This window comes from Punica granatum, chromosome 1 (assembly GCF_007655135.1).
Source record: "Punica granatum isolate Tunisia-2019 chromosome 1, ASM765513v2, whole genome shotgun sequence".
Classification (NCBI taxonomy): Eukaryota; Viridiplantae; Streptophyta; class Magnoliopsida; order Myrtales; family Lythraceae; genus Punica; species Punica granatum.
The window spans coordinates 5,220,660-5,243,069 of NC_045127.1; the positions used below are offsets into that span (position 1 = coordinate 5,220,660).

The window sequence follows — 22,410 nt, forward strand, 5'->3', positions numbered from 1 at the left end:
CATATCCCAAAAAAATTTGGAACTTTTTATTTTTTGTTATTATTTACCGAATGCTTTTGGAAAATCAATTACAAAATATCCGATTGATTGTGTTATGTACAGCTAAATTAATAATATAAAATAGTAATTTATATTTCTAATTAAAAGTTAATCTTTAACTAATATATATTTATGGGCGAAAATCTCTATCTTTGCAATAACTTTTACGTGCAACTTTTTAAAATCTCCCGCTAATAATTTCCATCACTATCCAGTCTGTTTAAGGACACATACATGCTTGGGGATATTCATAGTATTCACTGCCAAAAGTAATTATTCTTTGTTTGGTCGTCCGGACAGAAAGATAAGAATTCATAAAGGAGGCGTTATTCACTTTATCACAAAAATACATATTTTTTCATCCAAAAAAACACATTTGATTTTCACGCAAATATATATATATATACATACATAGTATATATTCCAAGGAAAAAAAATGGACATTTACTTCTGGCAAAGATGTCAATTCTACCACTTTCTAGATCGAGATGGATTATTGCATGAAAGGTTTTCTTTCTTTGAATTTATCGCATGAAAGTTGTTTTACGTACTCAAAACTTTGTAGGCCAATTAAGTTCATACAAATGAGTAGCTATTGACATTCAGTACATGATAATTGAAATCAAGATATATATATATATATATATATATATATAGACATATACACACACACACATCCGGATATATAACTAAACATGGAACTTAATTAAGTCTCTTTCATAAATTTATGAGTTTTCGAGGAGACTGTTCTTTAAATTGGGTCATCCATTGATCATGTGGTTGACAAATTTTACGTGAAACCTGCGTCCTCAGATGAACTGGCCGGGCTATATGTGTTTTTTAGTATGATGAGTGGAATCATATATCAATGAAATTGACTGAAACGTTATCCTTGAGTACAAATTAGATCACACCCTATGGAATATTCTTACGTACACATCTAAACCAAAAATTATCCAACTCATGCAAGGAATAATAGAGGAAAATCCGAATAGGAATATATTCTTAATTTAACTAATGGACTGTACAAAGTACTAAATATGCAAGCTAGACCAATATATAAACAACATGATATATGAATATTTATATATATTTATAAATATATTTGTCATCACAAGAATTTATTAGGGAAGTTAACTATTCTAAATGCAATCGCTGGCACAAATTTATCCAGCCAAGAAATTACTAAAAGATGATAAATAAATAAAAAGAAAGAAAATCAAGGGCATTAAATTTTGCCAGATTTCTTTCCTAATTATTCGTCATATACAAACAAGGAAATCACAATTAGTCACGCAAAGGGGGAGGAAAAAAAAAGAAAAGGAAATCACAATCTTTAGGGGAAATAATAAAACTGGGAGATATATAGATATAGACATTCTTTTAAAAGATTTCGGACGGACTCCTGATTAATTATCAACAAAACCAATTAAAATCTAAATAACCTACCCCAGATATATACTTATCATAAATTATATATATATATATATATTATCTTCTAATTTCCAAAACCCCGAAGGATACACGCAAACAACTGTTCACGTCTCCATCTTGATTATTTATTCTTTATAGATAGATATCCACTGCATAACTTATTATGTGATGACCCGATACTATACATGACATACGGTGATCGACAATCAATCGATAATAATTCCCTGCATCGACGGCCTCTGCGATATGATACTTCCAAAAATGACTATAGACATGACACGTGTTGAAATTTCTCAAATATAGGAGAGGTGTGACACCTATACATACATACACACATACCAAATATATATATACATGTAGAGGGGGGAGAGCAAAGAAAGGAAAAAAAAGGAAAAAAAAAAAAAGAAGAAAAAGCCCAAAAAGTCCCGCTCTTCCTCTGTTCCATTCTATTTCATTCCATTCCCCTTCTCTCAAAGGCTTCGAGCTCTCCTTCTCTTCTCTTCCCTTCCTCGGAAGAGAGATTCGATTTTTTTTATTTTTTAATTTTTAATTTTGATTGTCAGTTTGTTTTTTGTTTTTTTTTTTTTTTGTAATTCCAAGTTTTAATGAATTATCATTAAAGATTTAAAGATGACATCCTCCTTCTCCTCTTCCTCAGTTATAATCACGATCTCCCCTTCGCCTTCCTTGAATTCCTTGCTAGCTTACGAAGCTGCCATGGTGAGGCGGAAAGTCCGTACGACTTTCTTCCTCATCTCCACCGCCCTCTTCGCCTTCTTCTACCTCCTCCTCCACCTCCGCCTCTCCCCCTTCCTCGCCGCCAACGCCTCCTCCTCCTCCTCCTCCTCTTCATCCGCCCTTGACATCGATACCGACCTCGGCCAGGGCCTCCGCCACCTCAACCTCCCCCGCAGCTTCCACGACTCCGCCGACCTCCAACACTTCGTGGTCTCCGAGCCTGAGCCCAACCGCACCCGCGTTACCTCCTCCATCTCCGAAGATGCGGCTGTCGAGGAGCCTAAAGCCGAGGAGCCTAAGGTCGAGGAGCCAGTCGCCATCCTCTTCCCCGATTGGGAGGTGTTCGTGGTGGCTGATCCTTCGTCCGTCAGCCCCGGGGACGAGCTCCACTGCGTGTTCCAGAACAATGCCACCTCCCCCGCGAGGTTCGCCGGAGTTCTTCCATTTACCAATCGGACGACTTTCCGCTGCCTCCTGCCGCCCAGCGTCCGCCGCCTCCGTCCGTTCTACCAGCCCCTGCTGACGAGTTTCCCGCGCGGTCCGCACCCGGTAAGGTCCCACAGTCCGCCGCCGGAGCTCTTCCGGTGGAACTTCCTCGCGTACGAGTCGTTCTCCACGGAGGATGACGTCGTCCTCTTCGTCAAGGGGGTGAACAACCGGCAGGGAATCAACCGCCCCCCCTCGGAGTTCAGCTGCGTCTTCTTCAACGGCGAAGATCCGTCCGCCGCCGTCAAGACGCCGGTCACGAGCTCCATCCAGGAGGTGTTCCGGTGCCCTCACCCGAAGCTGAGGTCGCCCGCGGAAGGAGTGGACGGCGAGAAGCTTGCGTTTAAAATCTCCCTCGAAATCGCGCGCGAGAAGCTTGTCGTGCCTTCCGTCGCGTACTACGCGCCACACCGAGCGTCGTCCCCACGTGCCTCCAAGTCGTTAATCTGCGCCTGCACCATGGTGTACAACGTGGCGAAGTTCCTGCGGGAGTGGGTGACTTACCACGCGCGCGTGGGAGTTGAGCGGTTCGTTCTGTACGACAATGGCAGCGAAGACGACCTGGCCGGCGCCGTCGAGGAGCTGAACAAGGACGGCTACGACGTCCATACTATTATGTGGCCGTGGCCGAAGACACAGGAGGCCGGCTTCTCCCACAGTGCTGTATACCATAACGATTCGTGCTCGTGGATGATGTACGTGGACGTCGACGAGTTCGTATACGTGCCGTCGTGGGACAGCCAAGAGCAGCCGTCCAATAAGCTGATCGAGTCGTCCCTCCTTCCCCAGGACTCGCATGGGATCAGGTCTCGGGTGATCGGGCAGGTCTCCATCAACTGCAATGAGTTCGGGCCTTCGGGACAGAGGTCCAACCCACCCGATGGGGTGACCCAGGGCTACACATGCCGAAGGAGAGTCGAGCAGAGGCACAAGTCTATCGTGAGGCTCAGTGCAGTGGACCTGTCGCTGCTGAACGTGATACACCACTTCAAGCTGAGGCAAGGGTACCTGTCGAAGCAGATGGGGCTCAATAGAGCCTTGGTGAACCATTATAAGTACCAGGCGTGGCCCGAGTTCCAGACCAAGTTCAGGAGGAGGGTGTCCGCCTATGTGGCGGACTGGACCCAGGCCGTCAACCCCATGTCCAAGGACCGGACGCCAGGACTCGGGTTCGAGCCCATCGAGCCCAAGGACTGGGCTGATAAGTTCTGCGAGGTCAGGGACAAGAGACTCAAGCTACTCATTCAGAAATGGTTTGGGGCAGAAACGGAATCGGGATACAGAATGCCATGGTAGAGACTAACATGGGGAGACCGATACCGGATACGACATTCGTGTAAAGTCGATGTCTTAGGAAAAGGCAATGCGGGATTAGACACATTATGTTTTTTTGGGTGATTAGGATTAACGAGAGTGATAGTTACCCAGGACAGAACAGGAGGATTCATAAGTAGATACTTGATTGAATATGGGAGCATATATGATAGATTCGTATTTTAGTTGGGTAGGTTATTTCAACTATCTTCTTGTCCTACTTTTTCTTTTTTTTCCCTTTTTTTTTTCTTTTTTTCAATTTTATTATTTCAAACGGATTTTTGAGTTTTTATTTTTCTCAGGTTGGGAAAAGAAGGAAAAAAAAAAAGAAAAAAAGAAAAAGATGGGTCATCTTATTGTTTATGTGACATGTTTCCTTCCTCTTTATTAAGGGAATTCCGAATAGGATGGAATAACATCTGATTTTGCTTTGTTAAATGAACCATGAGATAAGTTGGGACTCCACCCGATTGAATGCGACACGGGGTATAGTACCTTTCTTTTTTACAAAGGCAAAAGGGGAAATCAATTAGTTGTACTTGATAATACTTAATTTTAATGTTAGGGTAAGAAAAACCAAAACGAGAAATTAGGTTTGGTGGAAAATTTTCAATGTCTGATAGTATAATGCACTCGAAAATGGAATCCTTTCTAATACCGATAGAGTTCGTCGCCGTACCGGCATTGTCATCCTAGACGATCCCGAACAACATTAAACACGCCAACGTATTATCTGAGAAGGGATCGAGTATCTTCTTTGTAAGAGATCAACATCCCTCTCTGGTAGAGAATTAAGTTACTGAAGGAACTGAAAAATTCGATTCTGTCAATCTTCTGCTTGTATGGAAACCAATGTTGAAGAGTTTTTCGACACTCCTACAGGTCACACAACTACAGCTGAAACCACGAGAATTTTTTATCATCAAACCATGGACGAAACCACGAGAATTTTTTATCATCAAACCATGGACGCATGCTATATAGCAAAACATCCTAGAAAACACACTGAATTCGAGAAACAATACTGTAACATAAGCAAACTCGCTGTGTTCGGTGTGAAGGAACAGGATCAAGTCGCCATAAGAAATGAAACGGCTTGAAATGATTCGCTCTGTGATGTTTCCACTCCTTTGTAACCAATAAGGTGTAAACCAAACAGAGATTTTTAAGATGATAACAAACACGCAGACATCCTCGATGGTTTCTTTTTTTCTTCTTCTTTTGCTTTCAGTCTTTACGGACCACAAGCGTCGTGTTTTATCACTACACACAATTCAACTGCAGCATCTAAAGATCTACAGCATTACAGACAAGTCATGGTATTTGGGATCTTACTAGAAACAACATAGACAACTTCATGGTAATCCAAAGCAACTGCCAAATCCAAGTACCTATCTAAGTTTCAAAAACTCAAATGCGGCGCTCTCATTCTGCCCAAACACATTTTCTTTATCCACGACAGAAACATCGGAAACTACACATTTATATTCGTCGCGAATCATCTGTACAAAAGTCGCCTAAAATCTGAAGAGAATGACATGTTGAGCTACTAAGTGGCGAAGAACCAAAAATCGCTCCTATAGAGTATAGTCCAAGGAGTTCCGAACTCCTGGTCCATCAAATTGATTAATCATAAGGAAAAAGAATATAAAAGAAAAACATCCTTATAATTGCAAACCCAAGTCGGGTTGCTGAGAACTAATGAACAAGCTAGAGCTCGGTGAGCCTTGTACCAGGAACCGGGCATTCGGATCAGGAGGAATCTGACCACAATCTGGTTTACACTCCATATGCTGAACCGGCAAGTTCCAAGAAAGCTCTTCTGAGGATGGCGTATGTGACCTGAAAGAATTGAAAGGCTGCAACCCACTGGAACTCTGCGAGAAGCTGTTGGTTGAGTCAACATAGTTTATGGGCATTGGTTGGATGGCCCTGTAACCACTCGAAACCATTCCTGGAGCTTCCGAAGGTACTAAGGCCTCATAGGAAGCGGATATTGGAGATGGCATGTTTTGCATTACAATCCCGCTTTTACCACCGAAGCAATTCGTATTGGCCTGATTCATTTGTTTTATATCACAAGATTCACAACTGCTGTTGCTTGGGGAAGCTAACTTGCTTTGGGAAGCCAATCTTCTGGCATTTTTGATATCTTCAACAGAAAAATTTAAGCCTGCCGGAGATGCAACCCTCGAAGGACAGTCATAAGCTGAAGGTATATTCTGCCTCTGGGAGAACGGAAACTGGGGCCGCTCCAAGATATCATCCTCTCCAACCCACCCAGGACCAAAATTTGTTCCGTTCGGCAAAACGCTCCTAATCTTCTTTGAAGCGATCCTCCAGACAACAGGCCCAAGATTGGCAGCAAATCGAGCTAAGCTTCTCGCATAACCATGATCTCGCGAGCGTAAATCTACCTGATCAATTAATTGAACTATCAGATTACAACCTGCTGAAAGTTGAAATGAGCTTCAAGAAAGTAAAGCAAGCATGACTAACTATCCCTTGTAAGATAACTGTGACTAGTTATAAGTCAACCTCGAGTATCAGAGTTAACTAGAGTTGGTTAGGTGAGTCCACCACCAGAGAAAGAACGGAAGAGAAAAAAAGAACAAAGAGGCAGAAAACCATAGACATTCCATTGTTAACTGGTTACGAAGAGATCATCACAGTTAAAACACAAGCATACCACTGTTAGGTACTTTGTCTCTGATTCAAATGTGCACAGAAGAGAGCGTTCTCCGCCAGTGGATTGCTGCTTATAGCTGTCTCGTTTATTTTCATCTGCTGGACATAGTTTCTTCCCCTCCTTCATGACACTCCTCAAAACTGAGGCTACAGCACAAGAGGAGAAGCCTATCAATACACAAACAGAGACAGCTAACAAACAAAATCAATGGGCCAGATGCATTTATTTGCTTAAGATACCTGGAAACTCCTTGTCGAACTCAGCAAACCAATAACTCTGACTTTCTCTGTTTACTCGGGAGGCATTGCCAATAGAATCAGCGTGATGAAGATGACATGGATCGGGTCCTTTCCTCAAATTATATGTGTTTGATGAGCAAGAATTATCTCCATTAGCAAGAACTGCGTCTGAGGAAGCCTCGGGACCAGCGCGATCAGCTGAGGATTTCTCTAGTAACTTCTTCAGGCCTCTGCCAGGAGGCCTGCCTCTTCGTACTACTTTTGTTTGCTGTGGTTCACTATCATCACTGTCCTGCCTCAAATTTTCAAAATCTTTCTTCGCAATCTCTTGCATTGATCGTGCCTAGGGAAATAAAGGATAACGCAAGACAGTCATAAATAATGCACAAAAAAAATTCCAATAGTGAATCACAGGCACAGACTACAAAAAGCCTTACCTGCCGAAAGAATATAGTATCCGGAGAATTATATTGCATCGCATTTGAGCATATCAAGAAAACGTCTTTCTGCAGCAAACAATTAGTAAAAAAATTCTCAACTCCTTGTCAGATACAAAACTGAGGTAATACTGCTAGGAAACTAGCTAATAGTCTGCAGACTTCTGCAATCTGAGGTAAACTAAAATTAACTCCAGACCGGATGCAAAACCGATGATCATCTTTTGAGGAGACCACTTGGGTAGCAACAAGAATGTGAAGCAAAATTTAGAAATCCCATAGCAATACTGGAAGCATGGCCATCTTAAGTTCAAAACACAATGATGACCTGCAGATTGTCTTGCAAGGTGGAGCTCAATGTTTCAAATGAAATATCATAAATGCCTCAAACCAGGGTATATTATCTGAAATTGCACTGATACACATGCTAAGCAAGCTGCCCTTCAGAACATGTAGAAGAAAGTATGTAAATTCCATTCCATTGCATATGTGAAGCCGTACTTATTGGAAAAGCAAGACTTTAAGACCCCAGCCAGTTCCAAAATAAGAAATTTGTTTCTGTTTTTCGTATTCTCTTACAGAAAGCAACAGTAAAAGAATAAAGTGGGGGGAGCTGTAACTCTAAAAGGTATGGTAGCTGGAGCCAATGAACTAAAATGAAAGCCACCAAGAAATTATCCAAAAAAGAAGACATCAGAAAGCTACATATACAGCATAAAAAGACGGAGTACCCAGCAAATTAGTGATGACTGAAAAAACTCAGCAAATTATAAATCTCAACGAAGATCAGGCAACAGCGTTGGTGAACAGTAGTACAATTAACTGAGAATCGTCCATCAGAACTACCTCAAATTGTTCCAAGTTCGCATAAGCACCATCTTCTAGTTTCTTCCTCACAGTTCCAAAATCCATGGGATGCTTAATGATGTCATGATAATCAGGAAGCTGCAGACCCAACAGAAAGGGGGAAAGAGAGAGAGAGGGAGAGAATCAAAATCTGCCCATAGATGCACTAATCTAACTGTGATTCTGTGAAGGCAACATTGCCCAAAAGATTAACAAACCTCCTCCGGATCCACAGGCTCCGAGAATACCCCATGAGTGTCCTTTCTGGAGAGGTCAAACAATAATCAATTTAAGAATGAGAACCTCACCACTGGAAGAATTTCTTGAGAGAGAAAGAGAGAGGACTAAGCAAGCAGGTAAATTAGCTCGCACATACTTTTGAAGCCTATCAAGGATGAAAGCCAACAGCTTTTTGTCTGGCAAAGGTGTTGTGGGACCGGAAACATCCACAGACCCTGTCCACATATAAATCAAAGCCTTCAGAAAAAACAACTTAAATAAATAAATGATCAAACTGTATAAACCCACAATAATGCCCTTTTGAAGAGCAAGAGCTGGAATTGATCAATACCATGTCCTCCAGTGTCTGTCCCTTTCAAAACCTTTTCACCCTGCAAAAAATACCCCAATCACCATTTGCAAAAGAAAAAATTCTGAGATAATAAGGAACAAAATAAGGAAAGTCCCAGCCCAAAAGGCGGGGGAGAAAATTGTTACTAAAAAAAATTACTTTTTTCCTTGTACCCGACCCAAGTTTGAAGAATTAATGTAAGAGAAAAGACAAATTTGAACTTTACAGAGAGATGATGGTAGGTGTGAGGAAATCCAGACAAACTAAAAGATTATAAATAAATAAATAATATATATTCTATTGCCAGATTTTTCTTTTTTCGTGAGCTATCAAATCAAAATATATATTAGAGGTAATCCAAATTCAAGCGAAAGATATTAAATTAAACTAACACTAAACGCCCTAAAGGAGATTGACCCAGTCAAATTCAATTCTCCACTCAGCTCACCCGATCCCAACAGATTACCATAACAAAGAAATTCAATTTTTCTTTTCTCCCGCGGAAACCCAACAACATTTCCCCTTCTATCCTCCATTAAAGCTGAAGGAACCCATAATCGGGTTCTAATTTCAGGAATTATTGGTTTGAAAAAAATTGCATTTTTATTTTCATTCCTGGAGATGCTGGAACTGATAATCACCGAATATTCAGATCCGACACTGGGTTTGCCGCTGCCGGCATCCGCATCGTGATTACCACTCCTGGGATTCGAATCAGAGCCGCAGGGACCCAAGCCAGCGAATGGGGAATCCGCCAAAGAATTGGGGCCCGGAGAATCCAGGCCGAAGAGGGGCTTCCGCTTCTTCCTGATGCGTTCGTCGTCGTCGTCGTCCTCTTCGGCGCCGGAGACCCACTCGGATGAGGGGTAAAGCCCGTCGGAGATGGAATTCCGGCGGGTGGATCGCCGGCTAGGGTTTGGGGTGGCATCAGGGGGTTGGTGGTGGGAATTGGGGCTGCCGGTGAGGGTTTCTTGCAATCTTTGCTGCTTGAGTATCCGCTTCTGAATGTCAAGGAGAGAGGGCCGCCCCTTCTTCTTCTTCTTCGCCGTCGTCTCTGCTCCTTTGCCCATCCTCTCTCTCTCTCTCTTCTCTCTCTCTCTCCTCTCGGTCTCTGTCTCTCTCTCTCTCCCCCTCTCTCTATGTGTTAAGGCGTGTGTTATTATTTTTCTATATTTGTTTTATTTTTCATTATCTCCTGATGATGAAAAATAATGGAGAGACGGGATTTGGCGCGTACAGATCCCGCCGCGAGCTCGCGCGCGTGGAGATCTTTGCCAAGTGTTGCACGCGGGCGGGCGCGGAAAGACTAGTTCGGGCTGTTCTGCTATTGGTGGATTGCAATGTGGTCCTTTTACTTTTGTCTTTTCGCATTTAATCCCTCAACTATATATTTGTATCTATAATGGCTTTTGTAATAAAGAGCTCCACCAACATAGGCTTCATAAATACTAGTTTTCAATCTCATGCATTGTATGGGTTCATTTACATATAGTAACTATTAGAATTTTTAAGGATGAATTTACTTCTTGTTAATGATAAGAATTTTTAATAATTAATTTTTAATTTTGAACATTAATTTATAATACCTTAGACTTTAGATTGACTTTAAATGGTTTAGTAACGATTTTAATGATACTTTTTATGTCTTTCTCATTGAAACTACTTAATTTAAATATTTTGATAATTTTTTCATCACAAACGGCTTTTATAACTTATACTTTAATTATATATATGGAATTATATATATAATATGACAATTTTATTGTATTGATATACTTATTTATATTTTATTAATTATAATATTTATTTTAAATATATTCATAGCATTTATTAAGTGCGTTTATTCTTTAGTGCAGTTTATTTTACTATATATATATATATATAATAATATAGATTATTTTAATTTTTTTGTTTTCCTTTCATGTGAAATTTATATCTTTTTTTCCTCTCCGTCACTTTCAAAAAGAAAAGAAAAGGGACTTTTGTTAAGCTTGTCACACATTTTAAACATGTATTTATTTACTTGAGCCAACTTCACATATTTATCATTCGTGGTTCCTTAGTGGCCTTACTTGTTTCAATTTTGGATTAATCACGGTTCATTAGACTTTCGAATATTAAGTGGCGTAAATTGTAACGAAAGAAAAAAAAAAAAAAGAAGAGCAAAACTTATTGATAAGAAGATAACATGTGTCATAAAGGCCTTTTCTTTCAAAGTTCATGATTAGAAATCCATTTCATGCACATCTAGTCTTCTTTGATTTAAGATTCTCGTGTATTTAATCTTTGGTAATATTTTTATGAGCATATTGAGATATTACTATCATCTTTGTTCGGCAGCGTAAAAATAAATTTTTAAATATAAATTTTCTTTATTCACAAGACTCAAACACAATATTTTTACTTAAAGAAAATAAGCATTGAATTATTTAAGTTAACTCTTCATTATTTCTTATGGGGATTCTGATGAGTATTTATGAACTATTGAGGTTAGAGTGCTAGGCCTAAGCCTACTTAAAGAGAATGAGCGTTGAATCATTTAAATTGACTCTCCATTATTTCGTACGGGCATTCTGAGGAGTATTTATGAACTATTGAGGTTAGAGTGCTCAGCCTAAGCCTACCTTTCCATAGAAAAGTACATGAAACATTACGTGGGCCTACCTTCATGGGCCACACACTTTTCCCTTTTTTGGTCTTTGCCTAAATATGGGCCAAGCCCAGGGTTGGGGTTGGGCCTCCAGTTACGAGTATGGGCGCGTCTATTTAATTTCATTTAGAATCGGCTTTCAACATTTTCAATGCGTACAACGATTACCCTCCTAAATTGAAACCCGATGCACTTGGGTCATTAGTTAAATACAGACCATCGAATCGCTATTTTCCTGTAGGATGCCTTAATTATAACATAGGTTTCAACGTGCACAAGCATCTATGCTCTCATGGAAACATTTCCCGATCGATATGATACCGGTTTTAATTCGAAAGTTTTAGATGTTATCACAATCGGACATCCACATTCAAGATCTCTACAACCAGCCAGGATTGACCACTAAAAATATCCCCATTTTTCATATAAATAAATGAAGCAGCATAACTCAATTCGATGGCTATCTGCTATTGATGAACATCAATGACTCTGGCTTGGGGAGGCTTAGGCTCATACTAAAGTGCCTTGATACCGCATGAAATGATTCAATTAATTGCCATCAACCGATCAGAAGTTTGACATGCATTTGTGTACGATGAACGTGTGATCTGCCGTCGAATACCCGACAAAGCAATCAACTGCAAGGAATTAAGACACTTTTAGGCAAAGTTGAAATAACATTAAAAACTCGTCGTTTCGTACCATGCTTTGATACCTGACGAAGCCTTATACTGCGTTTGGTTTCATAGTAAGATTTTAAAATCAGATTTTGATTTTAAAAAATAGTGATATAAATGGGGTACACCCTTTGACTTTGTATGAATTATTTTGTTTTATTGTTGAAAAATAGTGGTATAAATTGGACCCACTCTTTGACTTTGTATGAGTTATTTTATTTTATTGTGGGTAGAATTAAGTTAGAGTTGTGATTTTAAAATTTCGTTGCGAAACCAAACAGGCCCTTACTCATCTCGTCGTATGAGCAGACTAGACTGGATTAGCTCTGCTGGGATTTTCATTACTATTGTCACTTTTCAAAGTCCGATTGGTACGAGCACAATTCTCTTTTGTGATAACGTTGGGACTTCCACATCCCTCGTATAGTTTCTTAGGGTCCGTTTGGTAATAGAGTTAATTTTCAAAATTTAACTCATTTTCATTGAAATAGCTTAAAGACAAATAAGTATATTGGTGAAAAAAGTATACATATATATATATATATGTATAATGGAATTGAGGAATAAAATAAAAAAATAATTATTGTGTTATTGAATTGTGAAAAAAAGTAATGAATATTTGAGGGAATTTAATATTAAAAGATTAAATTGAATAGTAGTTAAAGATAAAAGAAAATTGAAGAAAAATTTAAAAAAATAATGATTGTATTGTTAAATTAAAAATAAAATAAAATAGAGTGGAATGAAGTAAAATATATATTTTCCTTCAAAACTAAACGGAGTCTTAATCTCCTTTACTTTGTTTCATTTGGCTCGACTTCATTATCGATGTCCACCCACAAATATATAAAAATATATATATCCTTCCAATTAATGGATAAGCTTAAGAAAAAGTCAAGTTAGCATACCTTTATTTATTACTGACATCTTCTACAAGAAATCCTTTTCTTACGCCCATATGGGTAAAATAAAAAAAAATAAAAAAATAGAACGTCAGTCTTCTATCGATTGTCATTACAATAATCGATATCTCTCTATAGCCAAAAGACAAGGTCCCGTCCATACATATCAATATCATATTCCATTGGATTTTCACGACCTTATCATGGCATGTGAAGTTAATCCGACTATAATTTTGTACCGCGGGGGAAATGAATAAACGGGGCATTACATTGTTGTATGTATAAAAACCAGACTCGAAAATATGGGTTAAAGCATGAGTTGACAGCCAGCATCAGAGGATTAGAGGAGGCCACACATAAAGATCCCCGAAGGAGTGGATTTTATTTATTTATTATTATTATTATTATTATTATTTTATTCATTCGTTGCTATCCACTTCGACCTGAGCACGCAGGTTTTAAGCACATAATAAAATGGCCAAAAACAAGAGAAAGAGAACACAGCTTCTGGAACAAAGAGACGACAAGTGGAAGCGGTCCCACTGCTCTTTCATATCCATCCAGCCGAACATAATTTAATAATTGACGCACCATCTTGTCATATATATATGCATTAAAAACATGTAATGTGTATATATAAGAGATGGAAGAACAGGGGACTTACAAGAGTTAAAGCAAAGAAGAACTTCATGCACCCTTTCAGAGTTCAGACACGACCAGTCCATTCCTGATTGCTCCATAATAATTACCTACAAAAGTGAAAGAAGTCTGAGAACAGAGGAATAGAGGCCGGTCTTCAAGGGAACAATGTGTATAGCAGCTTTCGTCTGGCTCTCTCACCCTCTCTACGCTTTGATCCTCCTGCAGAACAGAGATGAATACCATGACAGGCAAGCTGTCTTCTCCTTCTTCTCATCCGCTCTTCTTCTTCTTCTTCTTCTTCTGAAATCATGAAGTGCTCATCAAGTTTGAGTTTTTTTTTTTGGGAAGGCCAACGAAACCAGTGGGATGGTGGGAAGAGAGCGAGATACTGGGAGGGAGAGATGAGGTGGCAGGAGGGACATGGTTGGCTTGTTCCAGAGGGGGAAGAGTGGCTTTCCTCACCAGTGTCTTGGAGCTTCATACCCTCCCGGAGGCTCGGAGCAGGGGTGACCTCCCGGTGCTCTTCCTAGAGGTAAACTTTCTGCGTTACTGTAGTACCTCGATCAGCAAAGAAAGACCACCAAACGAATGAATTGAAATTGATCGATAAGTTTCCCGAAACAATCTTTAAAAGGAATTAATGAACGCATGAAGTTCCAAACCTTGGGAAGTGCTGAAGGAATACTGGCAGCTCAGGGGACACCTAAAGTTCCGACGAGTTGAAGAAACCTGCAACTTCAGCCTACCCTCTTGAAACCAGCTTTGCTGATTTACTCCAAATAGTAACGTCAATCGAGTTAGCGTGATTTGATATAGCTTTTCTATACATTCTGGAACTCGATTCGATCGCAATTTCTGTTCTGCTTCTTTGCAGGGTACAAAAAGTCCAAAGGAATTTGCGGAAGAGCTGGTGAAAGAGGCCCATCAATACAATGGCTTCAATCTTATAGTGGCCGACCTTCACTCCAATACAATGATGTACATCTCAAACCGCCCGAAAGGAGATGCCGTTACCGTTCAAGAAGTTTCCCCGGGCATTCATGTGCTCTCAAATGCAAAGCTAGACTCTCCATGGCATAAGGTTAGTGTAAACATGCAGTTGCACTCCTCTCTAAGGATATATAAGCGCTCCTTAAAATTGGACAATTCTTTCATAGAGGAAAGCTGTACATACAAGACAAAATCTAGATATCTCTTCCTTCATTCATCTCTGCAATCGGCGAATATTTCAAAGGCATGAGCTACTTAACAGCAGTTAGGCAAGAATGGCAAAAAAAAGGGAAGTTACATCGCACTCATGCAGAGAATGATGGTTCTCAATGAGCGTAAATAACTTAGCACAAGCTTTAGCATTTCTTTGTACATATGATATCTTTAACACCTTTCATTCAGGCTAAGCGCCTGCAACAGAACTTCGAGGAACTGCTCAGAAAGTGCAGAAACGATGAGTTACCCGTCAAGGAGATGGTGGAGAAATTAATGAGAGACACCGTGAAAGCTGACAAAAGCACTTTACCTCGTATATGCTCCGCAGACTGGGAACTCAATCTAAGCTCCATATATGTTGAGGTTGACACCCCACTGGTAAGCAAATCCAAGAGAAAAGTTTCCATTTTTATTAATGAATAGGAGAAAAGATTCCATTATTCCAAGAAAGTTCAATTGCACTTCATAGTTATCTATGCTCTTTTCTTATAGGGACGTTATGGGACTCGGAGTACAGCTCTTCTGACAGTAAAAGCAAATGGAGAAGTGAGCTTCTATGAGAAGTATCTTGAGGAGGGTATGTGGAAGGAGAAAGATGTGAAATATTACATGAAGCAGCTAAAGTCGAGTGTAGTATCACCATGAATGGGGTTTCTCTCATCCAATCGATCTGCAAAGTGAAAAAGTGGGAATTCCTGTTGGACATAACAGTTGCTAAGGTCATTGGAATTGATTGATAAAAAATATCCCTTTGCATTCTTATTACATCATATCAGCAATCATGTATGAACAACAAGGTGAGTTAACTCTCATAAAGGGGTTTTTCAAGAATCGATACGTACCTACTTTTTGATTATATCATCGACCTTCCCAGCTCGTTGGATGTCTGAGATTTATAATCAAATGAACTATTGCTGCTGTCCATCTATTATCATATCCGAGAATACAATTGCTGCTGCAATTTACAAATTGGTTGACCTTCGTAAACAATTCTGAGCAGCCAACAAAGCAATCGTGCCGGCCTTACCTTAATAAATTTATGCTTGAGATTGATAATTTAAAGTGAATTCTTACTCGTTATTCGGTTGATACCCCGAAGCCATCAATGGATTCTGAAATACGGTCTCCTCAATTTGGAGATTGAATAGCTTTTGCCCCAAGGATGATCTTGTGGATCTCAGATAAAGTACTTTTCATTTGAAAGGAGCTCTTTCAACATTATTACATGGTTGCTGTTCGGCAAAAACAGTAGCAGGCGTAACGAGGCAATTGAGCAATTACATCAAACCTGAATTCTGACATTCATTCAACTTCTAACGACGTGACAAACTTTCTATATCGGGTTTGAAACCTGCCATCTCTGCCTCCTTCAAGACCTCCTTGCATTTGGCAATCCTCCCATAAGCCATGTAGATCTTAAGCAGGGCTTGATATATATCATAAGTTGGAGAAAATCCCGCCTCCTTGAGCTTGGAGAAATACCGTACTGCCCTTGGGAGATCATCCATCGCAACAAAAAGCTTTATTAGTACACGATATGCTGGAAGATCGCACAGACAGTCCGAACCCTCCATCTCCCAAACTAGAGCCATTGCCTCTCTGTATTTCTTCTCTATATAACGGCTATGAATGAGAGTCGTATACATGACCACGCTTATATCCCGTCCCGATTGTCTATACCAATTAAAGAGACTATCAGCAACCTCGAACTTTCCGAGCCTAACGCATACTTTCATGACAGCTGTACAGTCCTGTTGGCTCAAGTTCAAGTCTTCTCTTTCAGCAAGTTCATCCAGTAATTGCATAACAAGCATTTCCTTATCCGGGTTCTTCCCGAGCTCCAGTATCATCTTAGCATAGACACTCGAATCCAACATCCGGTCACAGTTCTTGGTGACTTTGAGAAGCTTCCAAGCAAGATTCAAGCTCCCTCCTTTAATGAATCCCCTCACCATCGCCTCAATGACACCACGACTCGCCAACTCAGCAAACTTTTCCAAGTGGATTGGAACCTTCAGCTCGTGATTCTTTGCTAGCACCTCGACAACCGATGCCAAGAGCCAATCATCCGGAAACAGGTGGCCTTGTTTCTGCGCCCATGAGAAGGTCTGGAGAGCCCTGTCAGGAAGACCCATGTGACCTAATTCCCGCACAGTCAATGGCAGTGAACCCTTTCTCAGAAAACAGGCCCACTTGTCAAGAACTGCAGAGACATTTTCTTGCGCAGGGAGGTTTCTGATCTCCCTAGCAAGCTCAATAAGGAAACCCGGGTTCCGGCTAACTTGCTTCGACACAGATGCGCGAGGAGGAACCGAACCCGAGGATGCCAGATTTATATGCTTTTTCGAGGTAGGGAGCCCCAAAGGCCTGAGCTTGTATGGAAGTGGGAGTGGCAGAGGCCTTTCCCGTTGCAACTTCCCGGGCTTCTGCGGAACTCTTCCTTGGAAAAGGGACGATATTGCTTCAACCTCGTCCGGTTCCCAAACAACACCAGCCTCTTCTGTTCCATCTTCCTCGGGTTCAACAAAACTTGCTTCGGGTTCCTCCTCATCAGCTGAATCAGTCAGGGAGGGTTCAGGGTCGGTGGTTTTCTTCTTCAAGAACAAGTTAGTCCCGAACTCGGGGGGCAGCTTGGATCGCCGGGGATACTGAAGGTTCTTGGGCAGTCTCTTACTGTAAAGTCTACTACCCGAATTCGCCCTGAAGCTTATCACATTGTTTCCGAGGGAGCTGCTTCTCTCCAATGAAGACTTGACCAAGGCCACGGAGTGTAATGAACTGGATGAAACACCAGAATCCATGGATCGTATCATGCTGCAATTGCATCGAAAAGGATCATTCTTCAAGATGCTCGAACTCTCTGAGGCATATCGTCGAACAACGGATCTCCTCTCCAGAAATGGCAGCTATTTCAGCCATGAAAGACGAAGTGGGAGAGCGGAGCTTGATTTGGATTGAGCGAGCGGACCAACTGAATCTGATAGGGAGGTTTCCCGGGAAAAATGGACTCGAATTTGGGCCCATGGCCCATTAACGTTGTCCAATTGATAATTCAAGCCCAATTACAGCCCATGTATCGTTAAAGGGTTTGCTAAGCTACGGACGAGGTACAGTTTGCTAGAATAACATGATTGGCCTAGTTCAGGGTGACTCGATGCTAGGACGAGTGTCATTGTACTACAGGGAGTAGTTAAGCACTTGAACAGAAATTGTCTCAGTAGATTGCTCGAGAGAATTCTCTATTTCGCCTTCGATAACAAACCGATTTAGTATTATCTTTCACAGTATCGAATCAGCCAAAATGCATAGGTTGAGGCCAAAACAGACCTCCGTTGCCCTTTTTCTTGTCAATTTGAGGAAAAAATGGGCTACAACGCACCTTAGAGAACCAATGTCGACACTTTGATAGTTAGAACCATAAACAAATTTCCTCTTCAAATTATATGGGTAAGATCGTATTACAAGCGACATCACGCTCGTATAAACAAATTTCCTCTCCAAATTATATGGGTAAGATCGTATTACAAGCGACATCACGCTCGTACATAAGTCAGGGGGCCTTTTTCGGCAGCGCGCTTAATTCATTACGGAAAAATCGACGGTAAAGTACACAACAATATTCATCTAGGAAAGATGCTGAAGTTCCTCCACAAATAGCCTTTAATCAAGGGAAAGGAGGCAAGGGAACAAGCACAAGGGGAAAACACAGAGGCGTAGAACAAAAGCACAGGGCAATGGGCATCATCATCATTATCATCATCGGATAAAGATGTTAAAGCTTAGGTCTCACGCAGGCAAATAGCGCATTAGTCCACGGATCGATGACGTGGCGACAACCCCTGCCCTTTTTTTTTTTTTTTTTTTGAGGGGTTGGGGGTGAGGGGGGGAGGATGGGTTGAAATCCCGCCTAAACCCCTCCCTTTGGAAAATTTCAATTTGGCCCGCAATTGAATTTCAATTTCGCCTCTTTTTTCCTTCCACTTAATATCTCCGCCTCCTCTCCATACCGAAGTCCCCCTCTCCCTCTCCTCAACCTCTCTCTCTCTCTCTCTCTTTTCCCTCTCTCCCTCCCTCTGAAACCCTAACCTTTCGTACAGGTGAGTCGGGGTCGATTTCCGATCGGTTCTCTGCGTTTTCTTGCGGTTTTTTTGATGTTTTCAGCTGATCCGGTCTCGTGTGATGCAGGATTCGCCATGAAAGGAAGTAGATCGAAGTCGCAGGTCAAGAACACCTCGTAAGTTGTCGTAAAAACTCGAGCTTGTTGGCTCTATTTACGTTTCTGTAGCTCGCTTGCGTCAACGTTGCCCGGATCGTGATCCCTCGATCTTAGATCTGGGGCCTTGTGTTGTGTTTGTTCTGCTAAACGTTCTGATCTTTTGCGTGATTTGTCGTGAGAATTGGAATATATGCTCCTCGGTTTGGAATTTTGCGGGAAAAGGTGATAATTTTAGTTGGACTTTTCATGGAAATCCCGAGTTTGACGCACCTTTTTGGTTGTTAATGAGAAGCTCTCTAAATTGATGGCTTCTCATTTTAGTAATGTAATTTTTCATTTAGTATTGTATTTCCATGTGATCAGAAAATAAACGAATATGGTTTGTTGGGGGATTGAACACTTTAAAACAGCTGCTAAGACCAGGCACATGCTATGTCGCTTCTCTGAGGAACTTGTTCGTGATTTAGGTTTTTGCTCGTCTGTTGTTTTGCAGGCTTTCTGTCAACAAGAAAGCAGGTGGGGCTTCGAAGCCAAGGAAACCAGCTAAGAAGGCTGCAAAGGACCCGAACAAGCCCAAGAGGCCTGCGAGTGCCTTCTTTGTTTTCATGTAATGATAAACGATCCTCGCCTTTAATATCCTCTGCTTTTTATGCTGTGAAATGTTTTCCCAGCTTTTGGATATATATATATATATATATATATAGGTAAAAAAAAAATTTCGTTTTTCTTTGGATCTATGATATCTGCCTTGCTAGCTTTGATGCAGAATATTAGAAATTTACGTGTTTGCATTTCTTTTCTCAAGGCCAAATATGCTTCGTAGGATTTATACGTTGGTCACGATGGTGATTTTTAACTGCATGCATATCGCTTATTTACTGGTGTAGGGAAGAGTTCAGGCAGACGTACAAGGAGAAGCACCCCAACAACAAAGCGGTGTCTGTTGTAAGTGGCTTCACCAACTTCTTGTTAATTCTTTCTAGTTGTGTTCTTCGGCAGTTCATACTAAAGTCACAGTGTTGGCTATTGTGTGAATTAATTAGGAAAACTCTGTGCTATTGTAGGTTGGAAAGGCTGGAGGAGACAAGTGGAAGTCAATGTCTGAGGCTGTAAGTTATCATTACTCTGAACAGCTCTCTCCATCAGGGGCGTGTCTCTGATTGGAAAGGGGTGAATTTGAGTACAGTTTACTGATTGCTTCAAATCATTTCAGGAGAAAGCTCCTTATGTAGCCAAAGCTGAGAAGAGGAAGGCTGAGTATGAGAAGAACATGAAAGCTTACAACAAGAGACAGGTACAAGCTTTATTTGCCCGACAAGGAACTGTTTGCTGCCTTGATATGTGTTAATATATAGAATATCGAATAGCTTATTATAATGCTTACATTGTTTGGTCAAAATTAGGCTGAAGGGCCAAAACCAGATGAAGATGAGTCTGAGAAGTCTCTGTCTGAGGTGAACAATGAGGATGAGGATGATGATGAGGACGGCAGTGAAGAGGTTTGTTATCTTTAAACATTGTGATGTAATCGAACCGTGTTAAGGTGTGTTCTGATTTGGGTTGTTCCCCTTCTTTTTTACTTGCAGGAGGAAGATGATGATTAGGTTGGGGCAAAAGGAGATAGCTTTAGTGTTTATGTAGATCGCCACAGGGGCTTAAACGTCTTTTTCCCGTATTTCTCGTGGCTATAATTGAATGTTAGTTTTTTTTAGTGTCCTTTCTCATGTGATTTTGGTTTTGCCCTTCAAGAAAGATTAGTACCCGCCGAAGGGTAAATCGCCTCTGTGTTCGCTGCTATAATGATGATATTTAAAGGGCTTTCTTCCCTTGTAGAGCTTTTATTATTGTTCAATTTACTCGTATGATAGTTCCCTGATCGGTTCAGTCGTGGTTCGCTTGTGATTGGAACTCTTTTGTGTCATGGAGCATCGACTCTATCTTCCCAACACTTCACCCTATCGAACTCTTATTCGAAATTAGATAAGATGCCTCGATATCAACCGACCGCGTAGGCAGAACTGCAATCTGGTCAACGGTGGAGTTTGATATTACGGAATGCGAAGGGTTCTATTTGGTTGTTCATTGTTATTTTTGTTGTATACAACTTTTCATCATCCAACGAGAGCAAAACTCGTGGACAATTTTTCCATGGGATATGCGAGGGTGGTGGGGCCTCAGGATGTGTAGGGCCCCCCAAGATTATGCTTCCGAAAGGGAAATGGATGTGGGAAAGTTCTTTGCTTTGACCGTGAAACAATCGTGAAACGTAGATATGTTTTTTGTCCCTTGTTATTGCATTTTTAGGTACACCAACTGGGTGATTTTAAATCTAGAGAATGAATGAATGAGTGAATCCATTAGCTGTCTCCATTTGTGCCTTCCCTGTACCTAAGAAATTAAGAATGTATCATTGCACAACAGATTTTTTATTTTGAAGTGGTGAAAGTTACTCGAGTTACGGGGGGGTCAATTTCCCTTTTGGGGCCCCACATGTGGCCGGATAAGCAAAGTAGCACTCAAAGAAAAAACTAGACCCTCCAATGCTAAGTCATTTTGTGATACTTGTATGGTTTTCACTTAATTTTTTCATTAAAAATTTTCTTTCATATTTATTAATTTAGTATTATACTTGCATAATAAATTAGCATTTTAATTTTCCGATTCTAATAAAAATGGTAATTATTTAATATTTATCTTTATTTTTCAAATTAAATTTTTAATAAAATATAAATAATTAAAAAAATATTAATTGAGGATAAGATCAAATGACTAAAAATAACATTGCATAATTTAAACACTATATTAGAAAATACATTACATAGAGATTGATATTATATAATTGAAACAGTGAAAAGATACGAATTGATAATTTATTGGCGGTCATGTCCATCTTGACGGTTATAAAATTGCTAAAGATGTTTTACCAAATCCGCCTGCAATTGTCGATGCTTTTGTTTTTCACGAAGGTTAACACGCCTTTGGATATAACTCAAAGATAGAGTAATATTTTCCTTAGACCTTTGCACTGGGCCCGTGGCCACTTCTTCTTCATCATCATCTAAGAGCGGGTCGAATCTTCCGACAGACGTTTTATGCTCATCCTCAACAATCATATTATGCAAAACAATGCACGCTCGCATAATTTTTTCAAGCTTGGACTTCTTCCAAGACTGTGTAGGACCATGTTTAATAGCTAATCGAGCTTGTAGAATGCCAAATACTCGCTCAACATCTTTTTGTACCTCTTCTTGACATGAAGCAAATAACTTCCTTTTATCTCCTTGTGGGTGGGAGATTGTTTGACAAACATCGCCCATTCATGAT

General features: G+C 40.5%; 5 protein-coding genes and 1 long non-coding RNA gene across 7 annotated transcripts; 3 read left to right on the forward strand and 3 right to left on the reverse strand.

Annotated features, from left to right (window-relative positions):
• Nucleotides 1–1,846: 1,846 nt before the first annotated feature.
• LOC116192742 (glycosyltransferase family 92 protein Os08g0121900) lies at nt 1,847–4,431 on the forward strand. Its single transcript, XM_031521380.1, has one exon. The coding sequence runs from the start codon at nt 2,104–2,106 to the stop codon at nt 3,991–3,993; it is 1,890 nt and encodes a 629-aa protein (XP_031377240.1). The 5' UTR covers nt 1,847–2,103; the 3' UTR covers nt 3,994–4,431.
• Nucleotides 4,432–5,459: 1,028 nt separating this feature from the next.
• Nucleotides 5,460–9,936, reverse strand: LOC116203632 (homeotic protein female sterile-like). Of its 2 annotated transcripts, none has more exons than XM_031535453.1 (9): nt 9,435–9,936; nt 8,794–8,833; nt 8,599–8,677; nt 8,441–8,486; nt 8,223–8,321; nt 7,377–7,445; nt 6,940–7,282; nt 6,701–6,846; nt 5,460–6,428 (listed from the first exon to the last, which is right to left on the reverse strand). In XM_031535453.1, exons 1-9 carry the CDS (start codon nt 9,861–9,863, stop codon nt 5,676–5,678), a joined length of 2,004 nt encoding a protein of 667 aa, XP_031391313.1. In that variant the 5' UTR covers nt 9,864–9,936; the 3' UTR covers nt 5,460–5,675. The 2 variants fall into 2 exon arrangements, with proteins under 2 accessions (XP_031391313.1, XP_031391319.1); XM_031535459.1 differs by having other exon boundaries at nt 6,236–6,424.
• A 3,067-nt stretch (nt 9,937–13,003) lies between these two features.
• Nucleotides 13,004–14,543, reverse strand: LOC116203690. The gene is made up of 2 exons (XR_004156292.1): nt 14,327–14,543; nt 13,004–14,213 (listed from the first exon to the last, which is right to left on the reverse strand). It is a non-coding gene; the product is annotated as an uncharacterized LOC116203690 (long non-coding RNA).
• LOC116203653 (transport and Golgi organization 2 homolog) lies at nt 13,664–15,794 on the forward strand. The gene is made up of 5 exons (XM_031535504.1): nt 13,664–13,912; nt 14,013–14,196; nt 14,539–14,745; nt 15,057–15,248; nt 15,363–15,794. The coding sequence occupies exons 1-5, from the start codon at nt 13,830–13,832 to the stop codon at nt 15,513–15,515; spliced, it is 819 nt and encodes a 272-aa protein (XP_031391364.1). The 5' UTR covers nt 13,664–13,829; the 3' UTR covers nt 15,516–15,794.
• Nucleotides 15,795–16,019: 225 nt separating this feature from the next.
• Nucleotides 16,020–17,832, reverse strand: LOC116203646 (pentatricopeptide repeat-containing protein At2g01860). Its single transcript, XM_031535491.1, has one exon. The coding sequence runs from the start codon at nt 17,681–17,683 to the stop codon at nt 16,184–16,186; it is 1,500 nt and encodes a 499-aa protein (XP_031391351.1). The 5' UTR covers nt 17,684–17,832; the 3' UTR covers nt 16,020–16,183.
• Nucleotides 17,833–18,802: 970 nt separating this feature from the next.
• On the forward strand, nt 18,803–20,970 carry LOC116203675 (high mobility group B protein 3-like). Its single transcript, XM_031535536.1, has 8 exons — nt 18,803–18,967; nt 19,056–19,104; nt 19,580–19,693; nt 19,974–20,031; nt 20,151–20,195; nt 20,300–20,380; nt 20,490–20,585; nt 20,673–20,970. Exons 2-8 carry the CDS (start codon nt 19,064–19,066, stop codon nt 20,688–20,690), a joined length of 453 nt encoding a protein of 150 aa, XP_031391396.1. The 5' UTR covers nt 18,803–18,967; nt 19,056–19,063; the 3' UTR covers nt 20,691–20,970.
• The last annotated feature ends 1,440 nt before the right edge of the window (nt 20,971–22,410 follow it).

Bases quoted from the DNA above. Each gene is read 5' to 3' on its own strand.
- LOC116192742 (XM_031521380.1), top strand. From the start codon at position 2,104: ATGACATCCTCCTTCTCCTCTTCCTCAGTTATAATCACGATCTCCCCT.
- LOC116203632 (XM_031535453.1), bottom strand. From the start codon at position 9,863: ATGGGCAAAGGAGCAGAGACGACGGCGAAGAAGAAGAAGAAGGGGCGG. The intron at 8,322-8,440 runs GTTTGTTAATCT...TTGGGTCTGCAG, and splicing joins AGCCTGTGGATCCGGAGGAG to CTTCCTGATTATCATGACAT. The intron at 6,429-6,700 runs GTATGCTTGTGT...TTAATTGATCAG, and splicing joins AGACAAAGTACCTAACAGTG to GTAGATTTACGCTCGCGAGA.
- LOC116203653 (XM_031535504.1), top strand. From the start codon at position 13,830: ATGTGTATAGCAGCTTTCGTCTGGCTCTCTCACCCTCTCTACGCTTTG. The intron at 13,913-14,012 runs GCAAGCTGTCTT...TTTTTTGGGAAG, and splicing joins AGAGATGAATACCATGACAG to GCCAACGAAACCAGTGGGAT. The intron at 15,249-15,362 runs GTAAGCAAATCC...CTTTTCTTATAG, and splicing joins TTGAGGTTGACACCCCACTG to GGACGTTATGGGACTCGGAG.
- LOC116203646 (XM_031535491.1), bottom strand. From the start codon at position 17,683: ATGATACGATCCATGGATTCTGGTGTTTCATCCAGTTCATTACACTCC.
- LOC116203675 (XM_031535536.1), top strand. From the start codon at position 19,064: ATGAAAGGAAGTAGATCGAAGTCGCAGGTCAAGAACACCTC. The intron at 19,105-19,579 runs GTAAGTTGTCGT...GTTGTTTTGCAG, and splicing joins TCGCAGGTCAAGAACACCTC to GCTTTCTGTCAACAAGAAAG. The intron at 19,694-19,973 runs GTAATGATAAAC...TTACTGGTGTAG, and splicing joins AGTGCCTTCTTTGTTTTCAT to GGAAGAGTTCAGGCAGACGT.